The sequence below is a fragment of the Lissotriton helveticus genome, chromosome 5_1, assembly GCF_964261635.1.
Source record: "Lissotriton helveticus chromosome 5_1, aLisHel1.1, whole genome shotgun sequence".
NCBI lineage: Eukaryota > Metazoa > Chordata > Amphibia > Caudata > Salamandridae > Lissotriton > Lissotriton helveticus.
The window spans coordinates 141462321-141481295 of NC_136065.1; the positions used below are offsets into that span (position 1 = coordinate 141462321).

At 45.4% G+C, this 18975-nt stretch overlaps 1 protein-coding gene across 4 annotated transcripts in view; it reads right to left on the reverse strand.

Annotated features, from left to right (window-relative positions):
• Positions 1–226: 226 nt before the first annotated feature.
• CARD9 (caspase recruitment domain family member 9) overlaps positions 227–18975 on the reverse strand; it is a 260551-nt gene continuing 241802 nt past the window's right edge. For 2 of the 4 annotated variants that reach the window (XM_078641907.1, XM_078641906.1), the window contains 2 exons: positions 7860–7936; positions 4211–5064 (listed from right to left, as the gene is read on the reverse strand). In XM_078641907.1, the coding sequence (XP_078498033.1) occupies positions 4996–5064; positions 7860–7936 (146 nt within the window). In that variant the 3' untranslated portion in view covers positions 4211–4995. Of the gene's footprint in view, positions 884–2472; positions 5065–7859; positions 7937–18975 lie in introns of those variants that run through there. The other 2 variants (XR_013594687.1, XM_078641905.1) reach the window with 2 other exon arrangements.

The following is an 18975-nucleotide window of genomic DNA, read 5'->3' on the forward strand; positions in this document are numbered from 1 at the left end:
CTGCGTTGTGTTGTGTGATTTGTAAGTATCTCTGGCCCTTGGGTCGAGGGTAGATTAAGGTACAGAGGGGGCATGTCGGATCCTCAGGTAATGTCAGTCCGACTGGCACCATTGCTATTGGTGGAGCGGGTTCATTTCTGGTTGCTTATGCATAAAATAGAGCATTAAATACAATCACATTTCAAAAACTGTTAGGACTAACGGCATCTGATTCATAAGACGGATAAAAAGACACATTGGTATGTTTTATTAATAAATAATATTAACATTTTCAAAATAAAAGTATGTAGACAAAACACTATACAAAAGTATCAACTACATTTTATCAAGGAAACAAAATTACAATAGGGAATCAGTGGATTTTATGTCAATTATTGGCAGAATGGACAATTAGTATTTTGTCTCTGAAGAATGACATTTGTTTGTTGCACAGCATATGATGGGATGGGACTGGTGATGAGGCAGGTCTGTGGTAGATCATGAACAATTCCTTGGATGAGTTTCCGGGTTTTGTTTTCAGTCTTGATTCTGCTCTTTTCTGATCTTGAGGAAGGTTTGTGTGATTACATTCTTCATGGTGACAAGGGCAGGACATTTGATTACTGGGCAGTTGTGACTTAAGGCAGTGTTTTCCAATTGCTTCTCCCCTTCAGTTGTTGGAGACTGTCGGGTATTTCATAGCACCATACGGGCATCCACTAAGCGCTTGTCTGTTTCCTAAAACACTTCCTGAAAGGTCGTAGGCTGACATTTTGCGATACTCTTTGAAAGTGGGTGGGTTCTGCCTCAATGTTGGATTGCCCTAGTGTAGAATGTTTACTCAAGTAAAAATTTGATGACGGCATGATCAGTCCCTGAGAAATGTTATAGTCAACAGTTGGTCCTAGACAATAATTCAACATACAAAACCAATTTGTTATATAATAGTCTGCTTCAAACGATTTCTTTTAGTCACCTTTGGATTAAATCACTATGACTAATATAGAACAATACATGATAGATATAATAGCCCCAAAATGTATCAATTGGTACAAGAGAAACACACCTGAAACCAATAAGTCTCAACAAAGTCCATGAGACTTTCTTATTTAATATACATTTTGTAAATAGCAATTATAAAATACAATTATGTACAAAAGGGGTTCCAATATTAATGAAGCGCACAGAAAAGAGTGAGAGTAAGTGCTCATGTGATTGATCAAGAGGATCAATGAAGAAGAGTGAAAATAATTTATGTACAACAATGAGCCTGCCCTAATTCAAAAGCTCGCAAAAAATGTAACTCTTTTTCGCTGGCACATGGATGAAAAGTCCTCCTGTATTCCTTAGTTTGCAACAAAAGGCAAAGGGAAGGGGGGGGGGGGGAGGGGGGGGGGTAAAAAAAAAAAAGGAAGGTGCAGGCTCCAAAGGAAATTGTCGACGTTTCGACCCAAAGCAGAAAAACGGGTAATTGGATTCCTCAAGGACGGGTCTTCATCAGGACGGGGCAAGGGAGAAGGGGGCGAAGGGTTTCTCAATGTGCACATAGGTAAAGTAACCCCAATATCAGATAGCTCCGTACTGCCTCTGTGAAAAGTGCTTTTCACAGAGGCAGTACGGAGCTATCGACTGCTTGAGAAGGAGAAGATTTGTTCCTCCGAAGTCGTGCAATCGACTTGAGTAAACAAACTATACAAACGGCAGAACGCTACCGTGGGACGACTCGTGGTGCTAAATTCAGCACAGTGATAAACCATTTGGGTGCGGATTAACATCGCACAAGTGGCACACCACACAAGGGTGCCCACTGATATTGGGGTTACTTTACCTACGTGCACATTGAGAAACCCTTCGCCCCTTCTCCCTTGCCCCGTCCTGATGAAGACCCGTCCTTGAGGAATCCAATTACCCGTTTTTCTGCTTTGGGTCGAAACGTCGACAATTTCCTTTGGAGCCTGCACCTACATTTTCCTGTCCCGCCCCCCCCCCCCCCCCTTCCCTTTGCCTTTTGTTGCAAACTAAGGAATACAGGAGGACTTGTCATCCATGTGCCAGCGAAAAAGAGTTACATTTTGTGCGAGCTTTTGAGTTAGGGCAGGCTCGTTTTTGTACATAAATTATTTTCACTCTTCTTCATTGATCCTCTTGATCAATCACATGAGCACTTACTCTCACTCTTTTCTGTGCACTTCAATGATATTGGAACCCCTTTTGTATATAATTGTATTTTATAATTGCTATTTACAAAATGTATATTAAATAAGAAAGTCTCATGGACTTTGTTGAGACTTATTGGTTTCAGGTGTGTTTCTCTTGTACCAATTGATACATTTTGGGGCTATTATATCTAGCATGTATTGTTCTATATTAGTCATAGTGATTTAATCCAAAGGTGACTAAAAGAAATCGTTCGAAGCAGACTATTATATAAAAAATTGGTTTTGTATGTTGAATTATTGTCTAGAACCAACTGTTGACTATAACACTCGATACCCAGGTCCTTTGACTACAATTGGGTTAGCCCCTGTTTTATAACAGTCCCTGAGAAAGGCTGGTAATTACATACATGGACATAGGGGGATATGAGAGACAGAAAGACAGGGATTTGCATGGATTGATTTGCAACTGTACTGTTAAAGTGGGGGTTCAAGGCTGTAGCGCTCCAGCGGGAGAAGGCTCTGGTGCATTTTGTGAGATGCCAAGGTTAACTGCATCACACTATTCCTTTAGAGAGACTGCCAACTCATACATTCGGGTATACAATTAAATTAAATTGAGAGAGAATCAGCAGGTGTTAGGCAACGTTTATAGGATCCTTGGAAAGGCAGAGTGGTGATTTTAAGGCCGAAATACCTCGATGCAGATGAAGACACGGACGATACACATGAAGAGTAAATCTTTGAAGTATCTTCCTTGAAGTAACCTTGCACCCTCTGGTGCTCTTGACTAGGATGTCCAGTGTCTCCTTATCTAGAAGCCCTGTTTTTGAGTAAGATGTTGCAATTAGCCTTCACCGGGGTGTAGGGAGGGCTGTGCAGTTTACAGAGTTGTTTGTGATCAGGTCTTGGATTGTCATGATTTTGCATAGCAGTCTTGGCATTAGAAGCACTCCTGTAGGTCAGGAGGTGGAACGGTTCTCCTTACTGGGAGATACATATAGAGAACAGTGGACCCTCAGAGTCCTACAACCTGGGGCGTAGAAGTATCTTGGATGCGAGATGGCCGTGTCTACAGAATAAAGGAAGGCAGTTATCCTTAGTGCCAGGACTTACGGATTATGATCAACCTGTTGTGCTATGGTTGAGGCTGGAGCCACCGGCCTTGGGACTGTGACCAAATGTGGATGAAGGGGGTGATGTTTCTTGCCAGATGTAGGCTAAGTGGTATAACGTAGGAGGAAGGCAGCTTTCCTTGGTGCTGGCATTTGTAATTGCATGTCAGGGGCTGGGTGGTGAGATCATGGAGATGATTTCACTAGCTTCAGGCCTGCCACTAGTTTGCTGAAGGTGTTTTGCTGTCGTTTGGCATTGGTAATTGAAATGTTAATTCAGGGGCAGAGGATGTGGAGTTAAAGAGCTTTGGGGAGACTGGGCCGAATGCCTGGCAGTGATGGGCAAGAACTGTACTGGCAGTATACAAGGTTTGATGGCTGTGTCACAGGCTTATTTCTTTTCGACATCTGGGTGAACAATTTCAGCAACTGGAATTTATGTTCAAAGGCTGTGGTGGTTGGCTTCAGTCATCACTTTGCAATTGTTGCCCAAGTTTAATGCAAGTGGTTATGCTTGCCATCCAATGGTACTAAAGTAGGTAAAAGCTTCCTAGGTTACCCATAGAGGGGGATATGGGGAGTATGGTCATACAGGGACTCACCACTAGTGAAGAAGAAGCCAGTGTTGCCATGGTGACTGATGATGCTTGGGTGACAAGTTATATGATGAGAGTATCCACCCCTCTTTCTTGCCTTTAAAAAAAACAAAAAGTCTGAGCTATTTATATTAAAACCGTTGTGGCTCCAGGGGACAGGGAGGTGTCCATCTTGTGGAGCTTAGTGGCAATGGTATGAAGGTGGCCAGGCACTACCAAGAATGGAAGTGAAAAAGATGGGGAACAACAGCACATAAAGTGCTCTAAAAAGTGGTGAGTTTGTTCTGAAACTTCAACTGTCTTCAAACTGAATGGGAACCATCTTCAGATATTTATTTTAAAAGTACTAAAACAGGAGGCGGTATTTACAAAATGTATGCAGTCTACTTTAATTTACCAAATACTGAGTACATTGCAAGTCGCAAGGATTTCCATGACTGTCCCAAACCTCCAGTATGACTTTTTGCTATTCATGGTTCACACATTTTGTTCTTGATAGTACACATGCGAGGAGATGTGGTTTACATACACAATGGCTGAATGTCGAACAAGCAGACCTGGATTCTGGTCCTACTTCTGGCACTTGGAAAAAAATCACTAGCAAATATGTAAAACGTGCAGTCCTGTCTCGTACTGTTCCATCCTGGTTTCTGTGAGCCAGCCTCCTCCACTGGGCCGCCCGTCACCATTTAACCACATGCGGCTGAGCTCTGTACCAGTGTGGTTATTGCCCAACGCACTGTGCATTGTAAAGTGCCTCTAAGAAGTGTTGAAATACATCTTCGTCAGAAATAGCCTGATCCAATCCAAGTAGGGGCTATTCTCGCCTCCAAAAAAGATCAAATCCACGTAGGAAAGCTTGCAAAACATTTAGAAATCAATCCACAATATATGAAAGTTATTTACAATACAGCTAATGTAAAAAAGACCTATAAAACAGTGCTGCTGTCTAATTACATTTGAAATAAATAGGTGTCATCTGCAATAGTATCCGTCTGTCCCTCGTAGAGCGCTGATCTAATCAGTTACTACATTAAATGGCAGGATTGTTCAGGACTATACGCCAAGTCGTCCTTTGCACCCTTCTTCAGGGGCCAAGCGTGTAGTCTTCTCTGCACTATTTTCTGTTTTTGTCAGGAGCCATCTGTGTCACTTCCTGTTGTGTTGTCCAAGTCTTCTGCCTTGCGTGTACCACCTTTTGATCTCATCAACTTCTTTCTAGAATGAGACACAAAAAATGATTTAGTGGAAGTTCCCCCTTAATAATTTACCATAAAATAATTATAATGGTATTTTGATGGTAAGTGATGAAAACAGCATAAGGAATGTAGGGCCTGATGTGCAAAATGCAGTTTGAAAACCAATCGGTAATTTTGCACACAGAGGGGTCTATTTACTAAGATTTAACGCTGTGTTTGTGTAACAAAAGTAAAAAGCTAAATCTTTTGTTACCTGTTTACTTTCCAGTGTGAAACTGTTTTTTTGCTGGAAAATCATTTGAAAGTAATGAAAAGCAACACATAGCGCTGCTTTGCATTACTTAGTGCCAAGGAGGCCCTTCACGAGTGGTGCATGGGCGTTCCCAAGCAACTACTCAAGGTCTCTGATGCTAAACTATATGTACATTCAAAAGTAGACATTGTTCAGCGTCAGAAAATAGCGCCCATTTCAGATAGGCGCTTAGAAGGAGAAAACTTGTTTTCTCCTTTATTTTCCAACTTTGTATGTGTGTTGTACAGTACAGCACATATGCAAAGTGGGGGAATGTTAAGTTCGTCTAAGCATAGTATTTTGTACTGGAAGGGTTCCTCCCAGTACAAAACCTATGGTAGACTCATGGAGGCACCTTTGCACTATGGTGCAAAGGTGTGTCCGTGGCGCATGGCCGCACATTTCTGTGCCGGGATTAGGCAGAGGGGAGAAGAGTGACATATTTCTGTAAATACGGCTGCTGCACTGAGCTATGTGAGAAACCGGTAAATCTGTCCCTTAATGGGTTGTAATCAGCTAGTTTGCAAAATGCACATTCGCAAGAGGTCACAAAACTTCCTGCTTTATTCATATGCATCAGGTAGTAGGTAAAAATGCAAACCTTCAACCCTGCGTTCAAAATCTTAGGATTCCAACATGTTTTTTTAATAATTCCCTCTGCGCCCTAAGTGGACACAAACAAGTTGAAAAAAGAACGCAGTATCAGCTGCAACCAACCCCCTGATTCAACATGTTTTATGGCTCCTGCCTTGCACTATCTATTTAATTCCTCCACAACGGTACTCGCATGCCCACGACACTGCTCGCACCTTATGTAGTACCTGCACAGCTTGCTCCCAGAGATTAATCTGATTAACAGAGCCCATCAGAGGCTACAAACCAATGGTAAATACACCTTCCCCCCCTATTTCTTGACATGCTTTACCCGACACCTTATGCAGCAAGATCTGAAACATGCCATATTGGAGACCATTTTGATTGCAGGATTCCTCTGGTGGGCCAACACAGAGCTTCACCTTTCTGACATACATGGTAAGTTTTTTTGTACATACGATTAATTCTCACACTATCATTGAAAACAGATTCAGTCTAAAAGCTTTCTTTTAAGGAAAGCTGTGGGCCGGGTTATGATGTGGTCGGTCTATTCCGACACCTGCGTAAACTCCAGTCAGGGCTCTCGTCAGGTGGCAGCTTGCACCACACATTGCCCCTGCGATGCTGCCAATGATAGTAACAACACAACTCCTTACTATCACACTCTTACAGGTGTGGCAATTCTGACTATTTCAGCCTCCAGAGCTAAAAGGATGGCCTGGACAGCAGGTAATAATTATTATTTCAATATACATTAAAAATGACTAACTGTTGTTGTGGTCATCTCTAAATAAGCCAGGCAGCGCCACCTCTGGCAGACTGTCACAAGCACCAGTGTTGAAAATGAAGTGCCAGGTCCGAGCCCTGGAAACCACGGGGTCAAATTAAGCACTGTTTGGAATTACAATTTAGACGATACTGAACGTCTCGTTAAATTTAAGCAGGTCAAACCTGCCGAAATTTAACATGGGAAAAGTATACAGTATTTATCTTAATATGTGGATTTTAATGTATTAAACACCGAAATCCTTATGTTACTCCCCATAAACTCATAATAGGGTGCGGGAAGGGGTGCAGGTTGATCACGCAGGGTTCACGTGGGGGGTGGGGGGTGTGGGGGGTGGTTTAATAAAAAAATAAATAAAAAAAAGTACCTTCCTGGGTCCCGCTCCATCTCAGCTCCTGGCCGGGACCCACGGAACAGGAAGCAGGCAGCCTCCCTCCCATAAGCCAATCACAATGCTGCAATGGCAGCGCTGTGATTGGCTGGGACGCCAACTACACAGGAATCTACGGGGCCTACATGGAGAAAATGCAGAGTGCGTATGTCTGGTTTGGTCGGCTCTGGGGCCGACCAAACAGTCAGTGCCCTCAGAGTGGGCAAGCCACTCCTCTCCTGCCCTAGTGCATAAATGTAGACCCGCCCGCCCCCAACCAAACCCTCCTGCTTTCTCGCAGTGCGAAAAGCAGAAACATAAAATGGTATTTATAATACCATTTTATATTTCTGCTTCTTGCACTGCAAGAAAGCAGTGGGGCAACGGTCCTCCGCCAACATGAAGGAGCTGCCCCTAGCCACTATACTTTCATGGCACTCATTTAAAGTGAGGGAGCACTGGACTGGATGCAAGAATGAAGGCAACACCTCAGTAAGGACTCTCGAGAGCTAGAGATAAAAATACCCTATTTGGAAATGGAGAAAGAGAGAAGCAGAGCGAGCTAAGTAGTTAGCAATAAAGGCATGAAACTAGACAGAGAGAAAGCTAGCTAAATATGAGCAAGCAGATAGAAAGACACATAGTGAGGCAGACGTGCATTAGATATTTAGACAAACAGGCTGTTGAGTCAAAGATTAAGAATGGATGAAGCCTGCGTAGTGTGATCTTTTCGAAAACCAAATCAAGCAGAATCTCCCTGCCAGGGCTAACCTTCGATAGTCTTCGAAGCTCTTCTTTATTCTTCGCCTTTCTTTGTCTGCCGCCTCTCCGTTGGATGATCGGACCCCCTGAAAGCACAAATCACAACTATTGTAGCGTGCTGTGATGTTCATTCTCAATCGCTTTATTTATTTTTTAGAGTTTACCATCACGTTTGCCTGAACAAGTGAGATTATCAGAGTTTATGTGGGTAATTCTGTGACTAATTTATCATAGGGGCTTGTGAGAATCTTCGGTCCTCATTCAGAAATGGGTGGCAAAGGAAAATTCTGGGATTTGTGGAGTGGTGAATCTTTCTTTGGAGGAGGCTCCGCCATTGGACAATTGTCAGCAGATTTGCTATTCCTGTGATGGAGGGAATTTCTATGGAGTTTTTCATAAGAGGAGAATTCTCCAACGAAAGCTTTGTTGCTCCCTTCACAAATCTGATGATTTTCTGTTACCCAAATTCAAATGAGGCCGTCAGTCGAATTAATGATTGTTAAATGAAAGGTGGGGATGTGATGTACCAGAAAATAGGACGCGTCTTCAGCAGTGTGTGCTTCTGTAAGAGTCACACTGCCATGAGGAAGCACAATAATTACTTGTTTTTGAATGATAAGGTTTAGAATTAGGAAATTCTGCAGGGTTGTAACAGAGGAGTGATTTTAGAGTTACTAAGGAAAACGTCATTGTGACAAGGAGGCATCCATAAAGGTTAACAAAACTGCAGTCACATAATTTGTCACTGTTGAAAGAGGGAATATTCCCTTCTCTCTCCTTTACCACATGTAATTTACGAAGAATACCAAATAAAGGAACTAAACCTTAGACTTTATATTGACATTGCACCAACTCGTTAATATTCATGTTCGGCCTTGGAAAAGGTCTTGGAACAGACCCAGCATTATTTGGAGTGTGATGAAATATCAGTGGACAAAATTAACGAGAACAGAGAGAGTGAAAGTACCAGCCTTCGGGTGGGACTCCCTTCCCTGTCATTTCTTCATTTGTGATTTGTCTCCCTATATTCCTCTTTCTCGAAGAACAGGCACAACCACTTTTGTGTTTGATTGTGTCATCTGGAAACTAGCTTAGTTCAGGACAAAGCTTGGTAAATGGACATGAACTTGGAAACCTGTAAAGGAGAGTAGAAAGATAACACAAACAACAATAATATACAAGTCAGGAAATGATAGACAAACTATCTTGAACGATAGTTTGTATGCTCTTTGAAGAATGATCTCTCTTGGAAAAAAATATTTTATAAGGCGACAAAAAGATTAATCTCAGAGTTGAGGGAGACAGCCAACAGCCCTGTTGGGGAAAGAGCGCTGGGTGTGTCTCTGTGCAACAGGCACAAGCCTCAGAATCTAACTGGCACCCTTGGTAACAATAATACTCAAGATTAACACCAAACACAAGCAAGAACAACAAGGAACAGAGTAGAGAACACAGAAACATGAACTGGGCACAGGAAAAAAAACACAGGTGCACCTCGGCCGAAGATAACAGTGAGCACAATGGGCTCAGCACAACTCCAGAGGTTGAGAATTCATCTCCCCCTACCACTATGAATGGAAATCGGGGTTAGGCTTGGGGTGGGAGTTAGGGAGAGGTTCAGGGTAAAGATGAGGTAATACCTTGGTGTTTAGCGCTAGAGTTACAGTAAGGTGTGGTGTTCGGGATTCTGTCAGGTGTGTGTGTAGGAGCAAGGGCTGTTGGCTGGCAATATATTGAATCCAAACTATTGACAGGTCACGATATTGTGACGACAATATGGGGGAAGAAAATATTGAAAGGTAAATTTCCATACATATTCTATACCTAACTACACATATACGTACCTTTATGGAACGTAGGTGGGGAGTTAAGAATAGTAACTACTTACCTCCGTCAATGCACTTACCTATTGGATAATTTGCTCCTTAATATTATGGACACGATATTGTCGCCCGTCGATATTTAGGATTCAATATTCCTTACTACAATAATTGTAAGGATTAGTATTGGAGCATGAGGTAGACATGGAATAAAGGCTTGGGTTAGATTCGGGATAAGAGTTAGGGGGAAGTTCGGGGCTAGGTTTAGGTTATGTGTAGGGCTAGGGCAGCATGGTGTGATGTGAGGAATTATGTAAGGTGTACAAGTAAGAGTTGGAGTATGAGTTAGAAATGGAATAGGAGTTCTGGTTGGGCTTGGGGTAAACTTTAGGGAAACGCTCAGGTTTGAGTTATGTGTAGTAGTTAGGACTAAGATTAAAGTAAGGTGTGGTGTGAGGAATGATGTGAGGTGTACATGTAAGGATTGGAGTAAGAGTTGGAAATGTAATAGGAGATTGGTTTGGGGTAAGAGTTAGGGAGAAGCTCAGCTTTGGGTTGTGTGTAATGGTTAGGACTAAAGATAAAGTAAGGTGCAGGAATGATGTAAGGTGTAGAAGTAGGCTAACGGGTTGGGGAAAGAGAAATGGAATAAGAGTTTGGGTTGGCCAAGTTATGTTTAAGAAGAAATTCAGGTTTAGGTTAAGTTTTGTCATTAGGGCTAGGGGTAGAGTAAGTGAGGAATGATACAATGTGTAAGGGTTAGTGTTGGGGTAAGAGTTATTAATGGAATGTAGGTTTGGGTTAGGCTTGAGGTAAGAGTTAGGGTTGGGTTAAATGTAAGGGTTGAGTTAATATTAGTGTCAGATATAGTCTAAGATTAGTTTTACTGTTTTGAAGCGAGGAGGTGAGGGTAGGTTCTTTATAGTGGAGGGCTAGAGTAATGTAAGTTGTAAATGATGGTATAGAGAGGTGATGTAAGAAGGTGTGGGAAAAGGGTGGCTTGAGAGGTGGTATGAGGGTAGCGAGTGTCCTTTAGTAAAATGGAAGCAGCAAAATGGTGGAAAAGAAGAAAAGGTTAGGGTATGGATTAACGAGGGAGTAACAGAGGTTATGGTAATGGATAAAGTAGGGTTAATACATACTTGTGTATAATTCATAAATGTACTGGGATACCTTGAATTTTTTACCACTACATTAAAAACACGTTTTTGTATTATTATTTGTTTTACATACAATTATGCAGAGCTCCGATTCATATCGTGAAATCCAGTTATGGTATTCTTCAATTTACCGAAAGTGAATTTGTGTCTGCACGTTCTTGACTTTAAATGGGTCTGGGAGACAGAGGGGGCAGTGGGCGGTGCCTTGGGGACAATGAAGGAGTCCAGGAGGTTGAGGGGCAGTGGGCTGTGCCGTGGGACAGTTAAGGAGGCTGGGAAGTAGAAGGGACAATGGACTGTGCCATGAGGACAATGAATTGGACTTGGATGTTGACGGTACAGTGACCGGTGTCATGGGGACAATGAATGGTACTTGGAGTAGTGGGGACCGTAGACTGTTCGGACAATAAACGAGGCCTGGAGGCAACGTAGACAATGAATGAAGCTGGAAGACCAATGGGACAGTGGGCTGCTCGGTGGGAAAAATGAATGTACGGGCCTGGGAGATCGTGGCGGGCTGTGTTGCGAGGACACTGAATGAGGCTGGGAGAAACATGGGACTGTGGGCTTTGCTGTGGGGACAATGAATGGGTCTTGGAAGTAGAAAGGACAGTGAGCTGTGACAGGGGGGCTATTGAGTGGGCCTGACATATTGAAAGAGGAATGGTATGTGCTGTGGGTGCATTGAATCGGCCTGGGAGGGGGATAGAACAGGGCGCTGTGCGAGCATCGAATGGGGCAGGGTGGTAGGTGGGACAGTCAGAGAGGCAGTGTGACCTACCGAAGATGGTGACGCTGTTAGCACTTACGAGAAGGAGTGTGAGCCTGGTCAGAAACGATGAAGGCTCCGAGGTCAAAGGACTGGCCCTCTCTTTCAGAATGTGTGTGTGTGTGTGTGTGTGTGTCTTTGCATGCACAAATACGTAGCAGAACCAAAAGTATATGTAAGGATAGTTTCAACTCTCCGCGACACCCCACCCACACACCCCCTCCACACTTTCAGTACATGGTTTTCATTTTACAGCAGTATAAAGGCCTTCCATGTCTTATCTTCGACGTTCTATCCCTCCAGTGAAAGACATACTGGAGGAAATGACATAATGAGTTCTCCCTATTTCCTGCACACCGGAGTAAGGCAGTCATGAAAAACAGATCAGGCCTCCACCCAACCTACCTCCGGCTGCAGCCGGGCAGGAGAAGGAACTTTCGTTTTCAGAGTAACTGTAAGAACTCATGCAAGATGTTTAAGTAGAAGTTAGATCCTACAGGTGTCAAGCCTGACAACGGTGTCATTTACAGCACTTTATGCCGAGACAATAATTAGTTTAATTCATCAGTGCCAGCATGCCACGGACGTCAACAGCAGAACACAGGGACCCAGGAACACGGGGCAGGTGGGGTTCCCAACACGGGGCAGAGTCCAGGACATGGACAGCGAACGTTTTTACAGATTCATTCTGAATCAAAATGTTCTTGGGTTAACAGGCAGAGTTACTATTATGGCTACTGTCAACATACAGGCATATTGCCTGAAATAGTGACTTGCTTTTCAAGACAGTACTTCATTTTTAGATCTCGCACCTGGCAACCCAGCGCGAGGCGCTGTGGCCAACGAGATCTATTGTTGCTGACTAGCCTCGGAAGGGGGACAGGAGATGGGCATGCGCAGGTCGAATGGAGGTCGTGAACGTGCCCGTGAACACGCACGTATCGCGATGTGCCCATCTCCTATCCCCCTTCCGTCCTCGCAAGCCTCATGCAGCGTTACTTTCACTTTCCCTTCTCCGTCGGCTCCACGGCTCGTCAACGCGCACCGAAGTAAGTGCTCCTCTCCGGCAATCACAGCACACCTTGGCATCATTCACAAGTACCCACAACACCCCTGATCAGCAGCAGCACCTCGGGGGTTCTTACCTCCAAGTCCTCTCCAAACTGCGGCAGAGGGTGGAAACTTAAGCTTCATATTCTCCATGTCCCCGAGCCTAGCTGGTGCGCAGGGTGGAAGAAAGGAGTCTGGGTTCAGCGGAGCGGTTATGACGGTAATACAGGTGCCATGCACCCATTAGAGTTCGGCGAAGTCTGCAGGCGCCGCCACTGGGCATGAGACGCAGGCCACGCCGATGTGCACGCTCACCACGCGCCTACAACACGTGCATGGCGCTCCCCCACTTTCCCTTGTTCCAGCAGCAAGCCGCCCATGCCAATTACATCTATAGGGAGACGTCTTGATCATGACTAATGACTGGCGAATGATCTGGGAGAGAAGACCATCGGAATCATTCAAAGGACTAGAGCCTTCCCCTCGGTGGAGACATCTTCCCAGTATCATTGTCTTCACGGGTCCCGAGGCTGTCCTTTGCTCTATGGGATCCAGGCCACACTGTGCTGTGGCCTGCTCCTGTGATTGGCGGCTGTCCCAGTCCATCCCCTTGAGTTGACACCTGGACAGACCTGCTCAGGTATGAAGCGGCCGACGTTTGGGTCAGATAGAACAACCTGCCCTGTTTGAGCCAAGGGGATCAGTCCGAAGTCTCTGTCAAGATAGGAACCAAAATGTATGTTCAGAGGAGTACAGGTGTACAATATATATTTCAGAAGATGCCAGAGAACACCTATAGGACAAGACCTTTACCAAATGGTGCAATATGGCCTATAGGGAAAGGGTCCGATTGTTCAAATTGGCATCACCGCGAATTCTGCGTGTTCTGTAATTATATATCAGTGAAGCCACAAGCATAGTCTGCTCTTATGTTATATGTTTTGTTTTTATTTGTATCACATTTAGTTGTCTGTCGCCCTTAGTAAGCAGGACCGATATGGAATATCGCTTCCAAATTCTTGTTCGGCAATCTAAGATTTGTGGAGCCATTCTTGAGTTGGAGTGTATTAAGAAGTTCTTACTCATAGTTGAATTTACCAACCATGTTAAAAATGTCTGATGGTTTCCGTTCCATAAACTTGCCATCAAAGCAATACCAACCCAGCAAACTCAAAATGTACCTTTTATGTACAGAGAAATCGAACTGAAATAAAGTAGCCATCAGTAACTCATTTTCGGCATATATCCCACATACACAGTTGGATGGCAGAAGCTGCCTGTTCATTAGGTGGGACATTAGAAGTGCTGCTGTTAGTTTATGTAATATAGCTTTCCTAAGGCATGCAACACTAAGGAACAACTCTTTACCAGTTAAAAACAAGCATTGGCAATGCAATAGGTCTCGCAGTTACCCGAGTTTAAGCTAATGGCATTGTAAATGACAATGTTAAAACAAAAATAAAAGGCATTGTTATTTGCAATGCCAATAGCTCAAACTCTCATAAATGCGAGACCTATTGCATTGAAAATGCTTGTTATTTATTAATTCATTGGTTATTTGGGACGGGACAAAGAAAAGGGAGGGAGGGCAGGATAGAGCAAGGGTGCCATGGGCCCATATGCAATAAAGGAATATGATCCGCCAATCCTTTGTTTTGTAGTGCAAAAACAGCTGGACCTAGGGAGCGGACCCTTAATACATCCGTGCCTTGGTGCCACAGTACCTCCTGCACGGTTTATATCTACGGCCATGGCCACCAACTCCAGGGGGAAGCATTCCAGTTCCTGCAGAAACTAGGGTCTTAAAGGATATAGGGATTAGAAAGATACAGAAGATGTGTAATCAGCAGTAACAAGGGCTCCTCAGGTCGAAATCGGCTTATTCACAACTGGGGTCTTAACCCTATTAACTCTAGTGGCTAAGGGCTCCGGGTCAGAGACGGCCTGGCGGGGCCGGACAGTTTTCAGTTGCACTCAAGAGCATGAGGCGGTCTTGTAGTTTCCCAAGTGTGTAAGACAAACAATTCTGGTCCAGAAGATAAACTGCTGGCACTCTTGTTGTTGGAGTGATCCTGTCCTCCTAAGTCTTTTCATGCTTCTTTTCTTATCAAAGCACACTTAACAGGTGTTACCATTAACCAATTGTAAGAAATTGGGTTGTTGGTGGGTGCGATCCCTTTTCAAGCAACAGCCACAATCCTTTTCAGGGTGAACCACAAAAATCACTACATTAACCTCTACTTAACCCTCTGGTAGTTTGGCACATAAAGAGTCAGGCTTAACTTAGAGGCAATGTATAAAGCATTTTATGCAGCACTCAAACAATAGTAAAGTGAAAACACAATACAAGAAAAATGTAACACAAATTTAGAAAAATGGAGTAAAATGTAATCAATTATTTGACACTAGAAAGACAAGATCTAATCAGTAGGATTAAATGTAAGCAATTTTAAAGATTTAGATAAAAGTACCGCCAAAAGGAAAGGAAAGGATGCAAGAGGCTAGAGCGGTTCTGGAGGAGAGACTGGAGTGAGGCGAGTCGTATAGAATATCGTGCGGCCCTGAGCAGGTATAAATCCGCTATTCGGGTGGCAAAATCAGGATTCTTTGAAGAGCGTATTGGCTCTGCGGCCAACTCTTCCAAAGAGTCATTCAGGGTCATTAAGGAGCTTCTCAATGCCCCCGATCCTCAGGTTCTCCACGAGGACCCTCGCAAAAAATGCACAGAACTGGCTTTGTATTTTAAAAGCAAAATTGACAACATATTGGCTTCCCTTCCCCGGCTAGGTGAGGTCTCCTCTTTGGAGGACAATCCCAGCTCTCAACCTGAGTCACAATTGGTGGAGCTGGCCTCCCTCGGTCCAGTCAATAAGGAGGAAGTCTTGTCGGTGCTAAGATCTATGAAGAGCGGCTCCCCGAAAGACCCAGCACCTATTAAATATCTTAAACAGGTGTCATCCACTATCGTCGGCCCTGTGACGGACTTGATAAACCTGTCTCTTGCCCATGGGGTGGTCCCCCCCAGTTGGAAAGGGGCGGTGGTCAAGGCTCTTTTGAAAAAGCCTAACCTCGATCCCGCCGATCTTGCCAACTTTCGGCCTATTTCTTTGCTGCCGGGTATCAGTAAGGTGGCTGAGAAGCTGGTGAATAGCCGCCTTTCCAACTTCTTGGAAGCCAATTCCCTCTTGGGCGACTCCCAAACGGGTTTTCGCCCCGGTCAGGGGACCGACACCACCCTGCTAGCAGTCGTGGAGAATGCGAGGAGCATGCTGGATTCGGGGGGATCAGTGGCAGTGATCCTCCTGGACCTCAGCGCTGCTTTTGACACCGTGGACCATCAGGTGCTTCTCCAACGGCTGTCGGGGGTGGGAGTCACGGGTTTTGCCCTCAAATGGTTCGCCTCCTTCCTGGAAGGTCGTACATTTGAGGTGTGGGAAGGCCAGGAAAAATCATCTTCTACCCCTCTCCAGTGTGGTGTGCCACAGGGCTCTTCGTTGAGCCCTACCTTATTCAACGTTTATATGGCCCCCCTGGAGAATGTGGTACGGCCGCTGGGTATTAAAATCATCAGTTACGCTGATGATACTCAGCTGGTGGTAGGCCTTTCCCAGTCGGCGCACCATCCCGACCGGCTGCACACGTGTCTTGGAAAGATCTACACGTGGATGTGCAATTCAGCCCTAAAGTTAAATGGCTCCAAAACGGAACTGATGCTGCTGGGGAACTCCTCTCCATCTTTGTCCCCCAGCAGCTGGCCAGACTGTCTGGGACCGATGCCCCCCCCCCAAGCAGGAGATCAAGAGCTTGGGGGTATGGCTGGAGCAGGACCTATCGTTTAAAACCCACGCCAAAAAGACGGCTGGCGTGTGTTTTGGCCTGCTCCGTTCAGCCCAGAAGATTCTGCCCCTGCTCCCAGTGGCCACTCGAAGGCTTCTCATCCAGGGACTTATCATCTCGCGGCTGGATTTCAGCAATGCGCTATTCCTTGGCGCACCCGAATCTACCCTGAACAGACTGCAGCAAGTGCAGAACGCGGCTGCCAGGCTTTTGACGGGTCTCCCTAGGCGTCAATCTGCTCGCCCGGCGCTGAGGGCACTGCACTGGCTCCCTGTGAGGGACAGGGTGAAATTCAAGTCACTCTGCATCGCCCACAAAGTTCTGCACGGGGTAGGCCCACCCATTCTGGAGGAGATGGTCCAGCCCTACAAGGCCTCTCGTTCCCTTCGCTCTGACCACCAGCATCTCCTTCATGTTGGTAGGGTGAAAAAGGCAAGAACTGGTGGCAGAAGGTTTTCAGTAAATGTGGCCTCCTTGTGGAACTCATTGCCCCTACAACTGCGCTCCGAAGCCAGTCTTCTCAGGTTCCGTAAACTTTTAAAAACCTTTCTGTTCTCCGTTTAATCCCTGCCCTTTTTTTTTTTTTTTTCTTAGTAGTGTTATGTTCTGATAAGCGCTGGGATGCCTATTGGTAACCAGGCGCTATACAAAACTCAGAATAATAATAATAATAATAATAAAAGGCTTAAAGCGTCAACTGAGGGTATCTGGCCACACTGGACCAGGACAAAGTGACAAGTTCAGGCCAACCGCGAAGGAGCACAGGCTGGGCACAAGACCAAGTTTGACCCACTGAGGATTGTACCTTAAGTTATGTTATGTTAAGCGCACTTTTATAGCGCACGGATGCCCCAGCCAAGGGGCGTCCCGGCGCATCCAAGAGTAACAAACACAACACAGCGGCAGCGGCAGGAGATGAACTGCATGGAGGCTAAACTAAATTAGAGAAAAGATGGGTTTTAATAGCCCTCCTGAACTTCAAGAGCTCATCCATTGCCCGAATATGGGGCGGAAGAGAGTTCCACAATTTTGCGGCCAGTAACCTAAAGGACCGACCGCCAGCTCTACATAGCCTGAACCGAGGAACAGTTAACAGATTCTGTCCTGAAGATCTCACATTTCGGGCAGGGACATAGGGCACCAACAGATTCTGAAGATTTTGGGGAGAGGCCAGTTTGAGGATCTTAAAAGAGAGACACAAGGTCTTAAAGTGGATCCTCTGTGCTACAGGCAACCAGTGAAGCGAGCGGATGGTACTATCCGCTGAGCAGAATCTGGGTAAGCCCACCAGGGCTCTGGCTGTGGCGTTCTGGGCTCGTTGTAACCGAGTGATCTCTGCCTGATTGGCTCCCAATAGAAGCGAGCTGGCATAGTCAAGCCGAGATAAAATAGAGGCCTGTACAATCAGCTGCCTGGTGGAGGGATCAAAGAACCTCAAAATAGGTCTTAAACCTCGCAGGATGCCAAAACAGGTGGCCGCCACTTTTTTGGTGTGTCCAGTGAAGCTAAGGGCAGGATCCATCCATACCCCTAGGTTTTTTAGCTCCAGAACAGGAATGGGGGTCACACCCAGCTCAGGGGGCCACCATATGTCACCCCAAAGATCGGCCCGTTTGCCCACGACCATGACCTCAGTTTTTTTGGCATTTAACTGGAGACAGTTGGTATTCATCCAACTGGCCACTGCAGAGAGTCCGTTCAGGAAGCTGGGGGCATCAAGGTCGGAGTCGCCACTCAGGACGACCGCCAGCTGAGTGTCGTCAGCATACGAGACCATCGTAATGCCCCATTGCTTGACGACACCCGCCAGTGGCCTCACATAAAGATTGAAAAGTGTGGGACTCAACGACGAACCCTGTGGCACACCCAGCTGCAACGGATAGGACTTCGACTCAAATGGTGGAGTGACCACTTTAAAGTTCCGGTCAGCGAGAAAAGATCTGAACCAGTCGAGTGCAGTGCCCGACACGCCTGCCTCACCAAGACGTTGAATTAAAATCTTATGTGAGACCGTGTCGAACGCGGCGCTAAGATCCAGCAGGATCAGCGCCGCGGTCTGACCCGAATCAAGCACGGACCGAAGATATTCTGTCATAGAGAGCAATGCGGTCTCAGTGCTGTAGCCAGCACGAAAACCGTTCTGGGATGGATCCAGAATACCTGCCCTGGTGAGATGTTCAGATAGCACCCCATTAACAAAGGCCTCAGTGATTTTAGCCGGCCAAGGAAGGAGTGAAATCGGGCGGTAGCTCTCAAGTTTAAGAGGGTCCAAGGTGACCTTCTTGAGTATAGGTGTCACCACAGCCTGTTTCCATTTGATTGGGACGACCCCAGAAGAGAGGGAAAGATTAATAAGATGGAGCAAAGGGGGAAGACAGAAGTCTGCTGAATCTTTAAACTGAGCTGGACGCAGGGGGTCAGTAGGGGAACCAGATTTTACCCTGCTGACCAACATGCGAAACGTCTCCAACGATAGATTAGGCAGGGAG